General features: G+C 45.5%; 1 protein-coding gene across 1 annotated transcript in view; it reads left to right on the plus strand.

Moving 5' to 3' along the window:
• The window catches only part of TMEM132E (transmembrane protein 132E), a 733,604-nt gene that overhangs the window by 673,080 nt on the left and 47,849 nt on the right, over positions 1-12,675 (plus strand). Inside the window, exon 7 of the mRNA XM_063953835.1 lies at positions 1,363-1,642. Within this exon, the coding sequence (XP_063809905.1) occupies positions 1,363-1,642 (280 nt within the window). The remainder of the gene's footprint in view (positions 1-1,362; positions 1,643-12,675) is intronic.

Consider the following 12,675-nt stretch of genomic DNA (forward strand, 5'->3'; position numbering starts at 1 on the left):
GGAAGGGAAGATGATGAAATCTGACCTCGGTTGCAGCACAGAGCTCACGGCTTGGTTCCGTATAAAGTGCTGGTTTGCTTGCTGCTGCGGCCGGTAAATTTCAGACAGAGATGACTGTGTCCTGGATTGTAAAGGTGTTCAGTTCCCTATTAATCTTTCTCTCTGGGATCAACATTGTGACTGATGTTCCTCACAGACCTATGTTCCTCGCAGACTGTTGCTTACTTAGGCTGCCCATTGCGAGGCCAAGAAAAGCAGGGGCGCCCCCATCGCTCCTCCCGAACACCTCTCCCTTCCTCCCCCAAGGCGTTCGCAATAATGTGATGCGACCACAGGACCCGTTCTGCACATGCACAGAAAGGGGCCTGTGCAGTTTCCAGATAACCAGGAAACTGCGCAGGGGATCGCTTGTGTGATCCAAGCTGAATGACCCCTACAGTTCACAGTTACAGGACCCGCTATGAGGATTGCTCTCCCTCAGACAAAACTTTCTTCTGTCCTTCAAACCTTCAAGCCTCTGACCTTAGGCTAGCATCACTGTGTAAATGAATTATGCAGCGCACCAAGAACCTTTGCAATCTGGCTAGACCAGTATGCAGTATGTAGAAATTCCCTATACTGTAAATTGTAATTAAAAAAAAAAGAGAAAAAGGTATTCATTAATTGAGTTAACATCAGAATTTATCAACAGCCGTCATTTAGTACAGGTTTAGTATGAAATACCTACAATCAAAATCCCGATGGTCAAAATCCCTACAACCATTGACCGACGGTCAAAATCCCGACAAGGTCAAAATACCGACTTTTAAAATACAGACAAGGTCGAAATACCGACATTTAAATGTCGACAGGTCAAAAAGTTGACACATGTTTTTCATAGTTTGTGTGTCGACATAGGTCGACGTGGGCACTGTATAAGTGTACTGCGTCCCCTCGCATGGCTTCGCGCACGGTGCTTTGCTGCCCTCGGCACACTATTATATTCCCCCTCCATGTCCACCGGGATGGTAAAGTGTGAACAAGTCGGTTTCAATGAAAAAATTATGAAGAACTAATGTTGCCTTTTTGACCTGTTGACATTTTAAATGTCGGTATTTTGATCTTGACGGTATTTTAAATGTCGTTATTTTGACCATGTCAGGATTTTGACCATGTCTGGATTTTGAATGTCGATCACTGGTTGTCGGGATTTTGTCCGTCGGGATTTTGATTGTAGGTAAATTACCGCATCCCTTTAGTACTAACACTAAAGGGATTTCTTTAAAAAATATATGTTTCTAGTTTGACATCATTATAAAAACGGAAAGCATGAACAGTACAACCACAACTAGCAATGTTCTTACCATTTTATTCTGTTTGCAGGTCAGTACGTGACAGTGATGATGATGATGAAGAGGAAGATAGAAGACTAAATCGAGGTTGCACTCTACAGTATCAGCATGCCACTCTTCAAGTCTTTACCCAGTTCCATACCACTTCTTCTGAAGGCACTGATCAAGTGATCACAATGTTGGGTCCAAACTGGCTTGTAGAGGTTACTGACCTGGTTAATGATTTCATGCAGGTGGAAGACCCAAAAATAGCAGAAATGGTTGATAGTAATACCTTAGCTGGAAGGGAGCCGGGTACCACAGTTTTTAAAGTGAGTACTTTGAAACAGATGTAGTGATTTGGCTTTATCAATATGTAATTGGTTGCATTGTGGCGGATGCCGAGTTGAATGCAAGTCACGTTTGCGGTTGGATTTTGCATGATTTCACCCTGCACATTCTCTAAAGCCGGGTGCACATTACTACAAATGATGCGGAGTCATCTCCACTTGCATCTGAAAGGGCATAACTGAGAGGTAATGGGGTGAGAGCGTATTAACAGGTTATGCTTTGCAGAGTTGTGCATATGCATAGATATTCCTGATATTTAGATAGATTTTTGGCACTAGGAGTAGGGCTGGTGCACGGGTGCACTGCACATGATTACGCCTAGGAAAGCTCAGCATATGGGATAATATCTGCATTTATGCTCCATGCATACAATGTGAATGTGGGAGCAATTATGGCCAACTTCCATTCAGTTCTGCATTGGTCCCCATATATTTCATTTGCTGAGGAAGACCATGCACATTTTTCATGATCTCAATGATATTACTAAAATGCAGGATCTTAGGGGGTCATTCAGACCTGATCGCTCGCTAGCGTTTTTTGCAGCGCTGTGATCAGGTCAGAACTGCGCATGCGTATGCACCACAATGCGCAGGCGCGTTGCACAGGTGCAAAGCGGATCATTGCTGTGCAATGGGTTTTACGTAGAATCCATTCGCACAGCCGATCGCAAGGAGATTGACAGGAAGAAGGCGTTTGTGGGTGTCAACTGACCGCTTTCAGGGAGTGGTTGGAAAAATGCAGGCATGTCCAAGCATTTGCAGGGCGGGTGTCGGACAGGTGATCGCAGCAGCTGAGTAAAGGGCCCCATACGATAATGCCCGATTTCAGCCCAATTCGGGCATTTGGACCAATATATTGGGTGAAATCGGGCATTTTGGCTGTGTATCCGATCCGATCCAATGCGTGTTCCCGTGAGGGTCAGATCGGATCCTCTAGATCGCTAGTGCTGCACTCGTGATATATCAGTTCCCGCAGGCATGGCTGGGATCGCATACGATATATCGCATGTAAAATGTACCAAATAGTTTGGAATCGTATGGAACCAGTCCCGGGAAGCTCAAGTTCAAGGGAAATCTCCCCGACTTCAGCCTCTACACATATCATTCTAGTGTATGGGGCCTTTAAGTCCTGGGCAACTCAGAAACTGCACAAAGGGGGTAATTCCAAGTTGATCGCAGCAGGAATTTTTTTAGCAATTGGGCAAAACCATGTGCACTGCAGGGGAAGCAGATATAATATGTGCAGAAAGCGTTAGATTTGGGTGGGTTATTTTGTTTCTGTGCAGGGTAAATACTGGCTGCTTTATTTTTACACTGCAAATTAGATTGCAGATTGAACACACCCCAACCAAATCTAACTCTCTCTGTACATGTTATATCTAGAGATGAGCGGGTTCGGTTTCTCTGAATCCGAACCCGCCAGAACTTCATGTTTTTTTTCACGGGTCCGAGCGACTCGGATCTTCCCGCCTTGCTCGGTTAACCCGAGCGCGCCCGAACGTCATCATGACGCTGTCGGATTCTCGCGAGGCTCGGATTCTATCGCGAGACTCGGATTCTATATAAGGAGCCGCGCGTCGCCGCCATTTTCACACGTGCATTGAGATTGATAGGGAGAGGACGTGGCTGGCGTCCTCTCCGTTTAGAATAGATTAGAGAGACACTTGATTTACTAATTTTGGGGAGCATTAGGAGTACTCAGTACAGTGCAGAGTTTTGCTGATAGTGACCACCAGTTTTATTTATAATCCGTTCTCTGCCTGAAAAAAGCGATACACAGTGACTCAGTCACATACCATATCTGTGTGCACTGCTCAGGCTCAGGCCAGTGTGCTGCATCATCTATTATCTATATATAATATTATATATATCTGTCTGACTGCTCAGCTCACACAGCTTATAATTGTGGGGGAGACTGGGGAGCACTACTGCAGTGCCAGTTATAGGTTATAGCAGGAGCCAGGAGTACATAATATATTATATAGTGAGTGACCACCAGACACACAGTGCAGTTTATTTAATATATCCGTTCTCTGCCTGAAAAAAGCGATACACACAGTGACTCAGTCAGTCACATACCATATCTGTGTGCACTGCTCAGGCTCAGGCCAGTGTGCTGCATCATCTATATAATATATATTATATATCTGTCTGACTGCTCAGCTCACACAGCTTATAATTGTGGGGGAGACTGGGGAGCACTACTGCAGTGCCAGTTATAGGTTATAGCAGGAGCCAGGAGTACATAATATTATATTAAAACAGTGCACACTTTTGCTGCAGGAGTGCCACTGCCAGTGTGACTAGTGACCAGTGACCTGACCACCAGTATATATAATATTAGTAGTATACTATCTCTTTATCAACCAGTCTATATTAGCAGCAGACACAGTACAGTGCGGTAGTTCACGGCTGTGGCTACCTCTGTGTCGGCACTCGGCAGCCCGTCCATAATTGTATATACCACCTAACCGTGGTTTTTTTTTCTTTCTTTATACATACATACTAGTTACGAGTATACTATCTCTTTATCAACCAGTCTATATATTAGCAGCAGACACAGTACAGTGCGGTAGTTCACGGCTGTGGCTACCTCTGTGTCGGCACTCGGCAGCCCGTCCATAATTGTATATACCACCTAACCGTGGTTTTTTTTTCTTTCTTTATACATACATACTAGTTACGAGTATACTATCTCTTTATCAACCAGTCTATATATTAGCAGCAGACACAGTACAGTGCGGTAGTTCACGGCTGTGGCTACCTCTGTGTCGGCACTCGGCAGCCCGTCCATAATTGTATATACCACCTAACCGTGGTTTTTCTTTCTTTCTTTATACATACATACTAGTTACGAGTATACTATCTCTTTATCAACCAGTCTATATATTAGCAGCAGACACAGTACAGTGCGGTAGTTCACGGCTGTGGCTACCTCTGTGTCGGCACTCGGCAGCCCGTCCATAATTGTATATACCACCTAACCGTGGTTTTTTTTTCTTTCTTTATACATACATACTAGTTACGAGTATACTATCTCTTTATCAACCAGTCTATATATTAGCAGCAGACACAGTACAGTGCGGTAGTTCACGGCTGTGGCTACCTCTGTGTCGGCACTCGGCAGCCCGTCCATAATTGTATATACCACCTAACCGTGGTTTTTTTTTTTTCTTTCTTTATACATACATACTAGTTACGAGTATACTATCTCTTTATCAACCAGTCTATATATTAGCAGCAGACACAGTACAGTGCGGTAGTTCACGGCTGTGGCTACCTCTGTGTCGGCACTCGGCAGCCCGTCCATAATTGTATATACCACCTAACCGTGGTTTTTTTTTTTTCTTTCTTTATACATACATACTAGTTACGAGTATACTATCTCTTTATCAACCAGTCTATATATTAGCAGCAGACACAGTACAGTGCGGTAGTTCACGGCTGTGGCTACCTCTGTGTCGGCACTCGGCAGCCCGTCCATAATTGTATATACCACCTAACCGTGGTTTTTTTTTCTTTCTTTATACATACATACTAGTTATGAGTATACTATCTCTTTATCAACCAGTCTATATATTAGCAGCAGACACAGTACAGTGCGGTAGTTCACGGCTGTGGCTACCTCTGTGTCGGCACTCGGCAGCCCGTCCATAATTGTATACACCACCTAACCGTGGTTTTTTTTTCTTTCTTTATACATACATACTAGTTACGAGTATACTATCTCTTTATCAACCAGTCTATATATTAGCAGCAGACACAGTACAGTGCGGTAGTTCACGGCTGTGGCTACCTCTGTGTCGGCACTCGGCAGCCCGTCCATAATTGTATACTAGTATCCAATCCATCCATCTCCATTGTTTACCTGAGGTGCCTTTTAGTTGTGCCTATTAAAATATGGAGAACAAAAATGTTGAGGTTCCAAAATTAGGGAAAGATCAAGATCCACTTCCACCTCGTGCTGAAGCTGCTGCCACTAGTCATGGCCGAGACGATGAAATGCCAGCAACGTCGTCTGCCAAGGCCGATGCCCAATGGCATAGTACAGAACATGTCAAAACCAAAACACCAAATATCAGTAAAAAAAGGACTCCAAAACCTAAAATAAAATTGTCGGAGGAGAAGCGTAAACTTGCCAATATGCCATTTACCACACGGAGTGGCAAGGAACGGCTGAGGCCCTGGCCTATGTTCATGGCTAGTGGTTCAGCTTCACATGAGGATGGAAGCACTCAGCCTCTCGCTAGAAAACTGAAAAGACTCAAGCTGGCAAAAGCACCGCAAAGAACTGTGCGTTCTTTGAAATCCCAAATCCACAAGGAGAGTCCAATTGTGTCGGTTGCGATGCCTGACCTTCCCAACACTGGACGTGAAGAGCATGCGCCTTCCACCATTTGCACGCCCCCTGCAAGTGCTGGAAGGAGCACCCGCAGTCCAGTTCCTGATAGTCAGATTGAAGATGTCAGTGTTGAAGTACACCAGGATGAGGAGGATATGGGTGTTGCTGGCGCTGGGGAGGAAATTGACCAGGAGGATTCTGATGGTGAGGTGGTTTGTTTAAGTCAGGCACCCGGGGAGACACCTGTTGTCCGTGGGAGGAATATGGCCGTTGACATGCCAGGTGAAAATACCAAAAAAATCAGCTCTTCGGTGTGGAGGTATTTCACCAGAAATGCGGACAACAGGTGTCAAGCCGTGTGTTCCCTTTGTCAAGCTGTAATAAGTAGGGGTAAGGACGTTAACCACCTCGGAACATCCTCCCTTATACGTCACCTGCAGCGCATTCATAATAAGTCAGTGACAAGTTCAAAAACTTTGGGTGACAGCGGAAGCAGTCCACTGACCAGTAAATCCCTTCCTCTTGTAACCAAGCTCACGCAAACCACCCCACCAACTCCCTCAGTGTCAATTTCCTCCTTCCCCAGGAATGCCAATAGTCCTGCAGGCCATGTCACTGGCAATTCTGACGAGTCCTCTCCTGCCTGGGATTCCTCCGATGCATCCTTGCGTGTAACGCCTACTGCTGCTGGCGCTGCTGTTGTTGCCGCTGGGAGTCGATGGTCATCCCAGAGGGGAAGTCGTAAGCCCACTTGTACTACTTCCAGTAAGCAATTGACTGTTCAACAGTCCTTTGCGAGGAAGATGAAATATCACAGCAGTCATCCTACTGCAAAGCGGATAACTGAGTCCTTGACAACTATGTTGGTGTTAGACGTGCGTCCGGTATCCGCCGTTAGTTCACAGGGAACTAGACAATTTATTGAGGCAGTGTGCCCCCGTTACCAAATACCATCTAGGTTCCACTTCTCTAGGCAGGCGATACCGAGAATGTACACGGACGTCAGAAAAAGACTCACCAGTGTCCTAAAAAATGCAGTTGTACCCAATGTCCACTTAACCACGGACATGTGGACAAGTGGAGCAGGGCAGGGTCAGGACTATATGACTGTGACAGCCCACTGGGTAGATGTATGGACTCCCGCCGCAAGAACAGCAGCGGCGGCACCAGTAGCAGCATCTCGCAAACGCCAACTCTTTCCTAGGCAGGCTACGCTTTGTATCACCGCTTTCCAGAATACGCACACAGCTGAAAACCTCTTACGGCAACTGAGGAAGATCATCGCGGAATGGCTTACCCCAATTGGACTCTCCTGTGGATTTGTGGCATCGGACAACGCCAGCAATATTGTGTGTGCATTAAATATGGGCAAATTCCAGCACGTCCCATGTTTTGCACATACCTTGAATTTGGTGGTGCAGAATTTTTTAAAAAACGACAGGGGCGTGCAAGAGATGCTGTCGGTGGCCAGAAGAATTGCGGGACACTTTCGGCGTACAGGCACCACGTACAGAAGACTGGAGCACCACCAAAAACTACTGAACCTGCCCTGCCATCATCTGAAGCAAGAAGTGGTAACGAGGTGGAATTCAACCCTCTATATGCTTCAGAGGTTGGAGGAGCAGCAAAAGGCCATTCAAGCCTATACAATTGAGCACGATATAGTAGGTGGAATGCACCTGTCTCAAGTGCAGTGGAGAATGATTTCAATGTTGTGCAAGGTTCTGATGCCCTTTGAACTTGCCACACGTGAAGTCAGTTCAGACACTGCCAGCCTGAGTCAGGTCATTCCCCTCATCAGGCTTTTGCAGAAGAAGCTGGAGGCATTGAAGAAGGAGCTAAAAGGGAGCGATTCCGCTAGGCATGTGGGACTTGTGGATGCAGCCCTTAATTCGCTTAACAAGGATTCACGGGTGGTCAATCTGTTGAAATCAGAGCACTACATTTTGGCCACCGTGCTCGATCCTAGATTTAAAGCCTACCTTGGATCTCTCTTTCCGGCAGACACAGGTCTGCTGGGGTTGAAAGACCTGCTGGTGACAAAATTGTCAAGTCAAGCGGAACGCGACCTGTCAACATCTCCTCCTTCACATTCTCCCGCAACTGGGGGTGCGAGGAAAAGGCTCAGAATTCCGAGCCCACCCGCTGGCGGTGATGCCGGGCAGTCTGGAGCGACTGCTGATGCTGACATCTGGTCCGGACTGAAGGACCTGACAACGATTACGGACATGTCGTCTACTGTCACTGCATATGATTCTCTCAACATTGATAGAATGGTGGAGGATTATATGAGTGACCGCATCCAAGTAGGCACGTCACACAGTCCGTACTTATACTGGCAGGAAAAAGAGGCAATTTGGAGGCCCTTGCACAAACTGGCTTTATTCTACCTAAGTTGCCCTCCCACAAGTGTGTACTCCGAAAGTGTTTAGTGCCGCCGCTCACCTTGTCAGCAATCGGCGTACGAGGTTACATCCAGAAAATGTGGAGAAGATGATGTTCATTAAAATGAATTATAATCAATTCCTCCGCGGAGACATTGACCAGCAGCAATTGCCTCCACAAAGTACACAGGGAGCTGAGATGGTGGATTCCAGTGGGGACGAATTGATAATCTGTGAGGAGGGGGATGTACACGGTGATATATCGGAGGGTGAAGATGAGGTGGACATCTTGCCTCTGTAGAGCCAGTTTGTGCAAGGAGAGATTAATTGCTTCTTTTTTGGGGGGGGTCCAAACCAACCCGTCATATCAGTCACAGTCGTGTGGCAGACCCTGTCACTGAAATGATGGGTTGGTTAAAGTGTGCATGTCCTGTTTTGTTTATACAACATAAGGGTGGGTGGGAGGGCCCAAGGACAATTCCATCTTGCACCTCTTTTTTCTTTTCTTTTTCTTTGCATCATGTGCTGATTGGGGAGGGTTTTTTGGAAGGGATATCCTGCGTGACACTGCAGTGCCACTCCTAGATGGTCCCGGTGTTTGTGTCGGCCACTAGGGTCGCTAATCTTACTCACACAGTCAGCTACCTCATTGCGCCTCTTTTTTTCTTTGCGTCATGTGCTGTTTGGGGAGGGTTTTTTGGAAGGGACATCCTGCGTGACACTGCAGTGCCACTCCTAGATGGGCCCGGTGTTTGTGTCGGCCACTAGGGTCGCTAATCTTACTCACACAGCTACCTCATTGCGCCTCTTTTTTTCTTTGCGTCATGTGCTGTTTGGGGAGGGTTTTTTGGAAGGGACATCCTGCGTGACACTGCAGTGCCACTCCTAGATGGGCCCGGTGTTTGTGTCGGCCACTAGGGTCGCTTATCTTACTCACACAGCGACCTCGGTGCAAATTTTAGGACTAAAAATAATATTGTGAGGTGTGAGGTATTCAGAATAGACTGAAAATGAGTGTAAATTATGGTTTTTGAGGTTAATAATACTTTGGGATCAAAATGACCCCCAAATTCTATGATTTAAGCTGTTTTTTAGTGTTTTTTGAAAAAAACACCCGAATCCAAAACACACCCGAATCCGACAAAAAAAATTCGGTGAGGTTTTGCCAAAACGCGTTCGAACCCAAAACACGGCCGCGGAACCGAACCCAAAACCAAAACACAAAACCCGAAAAATTTCAGGCGCTCATCTCTAGTTATATCTGCCTCCCCTGCAGTGCACATGGTTTTGCCCAAGTGCTAAAAAAATTCCTGCTGCAATCAACTTGGAATTACCCCCAAAGTTTTTTTGTACCGCACAGCTGCACATGCGATCGCACACTTGCACAGCTAAAATACACTCCTCTGTAGGTGGCGACTATCTGACCGCAGCGCTGCAAAAAACTGCTAGCGAGCGATCAGGTCTGAATGACCCCCTTAATGATGTTTGTGATTATAGATTTCACAGCTACTGTACAGACCAGATATCATGTCCCTTTGCTTTTATGCTATGATTTCTTCATTAAAAAGTAGTTTAATTCCTCTCAAACGTTTATTGGTCTTTAAATGTATAAATCCATGGGGGGAATGTAATAGGTTGTGAGAATCAGAAAGTGAGAGATTTTGTGAGAGCTCTCCTGTTTCTTTTAACGTGGCAATCATTCACATGGCAAAACCAGATTGATTTTGCCATGTAAATGATTGTCACTTTTAAACACAGGAGAAATCTCTCACTTTCTGATTCTCACACCCTATTACCCCCCCCCCCCCCATGGCCTTCTAACTTAGCTCAGATTTTTTAGCTTTAGCTATTTACCACTGTATGTTCCTCTCTTCATTTGTATTTGTGCCATGAAATGCTCAAAATTGTATTAGATTTGTCCTATTTCTGAATTCATTTTCTTTAGAAAATCACATACATTTCTACATTTTATTTCACCCCACTTGTTAAAAGACAGCTATCACCCATGCAATTCAAATGAAAGAAAATTAGCAAATGATTTCATTTTACCAGCTAAAAAAGTTACTGCTGGTTGTAATTGTGGACCGACGCCCACACTGTAAAATACTTATTAGCCTGGAACTGAGCATGGTGTTGTATTGTCCTCATTGCTCTTTTAAATTGGTTATATCCCTCTCTCTGACAAAGGCTAATACAATGCTATGCTTGTAAGAAGTCCGCATTGTATCAAACATGATAGGTAGTGGGCAGTTTTAATGCTTCAGTTTTCTCAAAACCAAGGCTTAATTTCTTAGGCTGTGAACATTCTTCCATAGTACTGTGAATGAGCACTGATATGCTGTAGTTGAGCCAGGTGACATAAGTAGCAAACAAACCAATAAATAGACTCTGCAAGGGCTTTTACATTATTAAAAATGTAACTGCAGCAGGTTTCATTTTATTATGGCCCATTCCATAATTTTGGTCCAAGGTGAGTGTCAAACTCCATGTTGCTCTGTCCACCTATATACATCTGTCCATATGGTCCATACCTCCTTGCTGAAAAAACAGGTGTATTCATTAAAGAATGGCATATATTCATACCCTCCAACATGACCCGCCCCACTAGGTACAAAATGCTCTGTTACTGGACTTCCCTCTTAATTTATTATTGCCATCACCTGTGAAGAAACAGCTTTCCTATCATTCAACTAGTTCAACACAGGTGATGGAAATCATAAATTAAGAGGGAAGTCCAGAAACAGAGCATTTTGTACCTAGTGGGGCGGGTCATGTTGGAGGGTCTGTATATTTAAAGATTCACTGGGTTTAATGATTATTTTACTTGTGATTCTGTGGGGAGACCTGGAAAACATGCACTTGGCCGAAACACACGAGGCGGCTGGCGACGCCCGGCAAACACCCGGCCGGCTTTAAACCGCTGCCGTGATGTAAAGACACATACAGTGCAATGTGTCCTTACACACGGCACGGTCCCGGCCCGGCTGCCGGGTTGCAGCCGGCTCTCACCACTGAAAGGTCCGGCTGCCGGGCGGGCGCCGGGCCGTCTTTGTAGCCAGTAAACCGTGTGTGTGAAGGGGACCTTTCACACACAACGTTTTTTTCTCAAGCCGTGTCTGATGCTGCGCATGCGCACAGCATCACACACGGCTCAAAGCCGTCCTGTGTGACAGACTCTGCCGGTTTCTCCCGGATGGCAAAAAGCCGGACATAGTTTGTCCGGCTTTTTGCCATCCGGGAAAAACCGGAGTGTGTGTTACAGCCCTTAGGGTGCCCTGAAGACTGAAATTGGGAAAGACTGTTTTAATACATTCTAAACATCTCTGAAAGATATGAGGAGATTTCATTGTGCTATGATGCAGCTTGGTAATGTCACATATCTTATTATTAAGCTGTAAATAGTTGTTTTTACCAGAGGCAGAACTCTGGGAGGCAACGGAGTTATCTGCCGCCGGGCTCCTGCTCTGAAGGGGGGCACCTCTCCTCCCATTCTGTGACACCATTGAATTAAGTTAGTTGATAGCTGCCGCTGTCTTTTCAGTGGCCGACTTCTTCACTGGTCCCTGCACCTTACAAATAACACCCTCTTTATTATACTGAATATACTCATTTTACAAGTATCACACCCAGGATTAGAAACCACTATTACACTGGAAGCAGATACCTTACTGATGAAGCTGTTTGCTCCTGTATAGGAAATATGAGAATTTTAACTATATGAAGATACTTCTCTGACAATTACACGTAACTTCACATAGTTAGAATTCTCATGCTTCCTCTACAGGAGCAAATAACGCCATCAGTAAAGTGTCTGCTGTCAGTGTAAAAGGTCATGGGTTCTAATCCTGGGTATGACTGCTAAGAAATGTGTGATTTAAAATAAAAGACAATTAAATGTATAAATACAGTATATACATTTTTTATTGTGGCACCAATATTTATCTTGCCTCCGGGAAAATGTCTACCATGGCCATTTTTCCAGTGAAATGCACGGAGCCTGGATATGATCTCTCTCCTCTCTTAAAACGTCCCTGGTGCAGGATGTACGGAACACATGAGCCCCTCCGTACCAGTGACGCGCGATGAGGTCTGTGCTTGGGGAGGCACTGGTGTATTAAACCCTCCGCCCCCCGATCCCCCTATATATATTTTTATGGGGGAAAAATTGGGTTCTCCATATTTAACCAAAACCAGCACCAGGCTGAACCAGCCAGGGGGAGTAATGCCATAGCAGGGGGGACACTCAGCTTGGGGCCTCCCTGCTATCACATTAAACTCCTACCAAACCA

This window comes from Pseudophryne corroboree, chromosome 2 (genome assembly GCF_028390025.1).
Source record: "Pseudophryne corroboree isolate aPseCor3 chromosome 2, aPseCor3.hap2, whole genome shotgun sequence".
NCBI lineage: Eukaryota > Metazoa > Chordata > Amphibia > Anura > Myobatrachidae > Pseudophryne > Pseudophryne corroboree.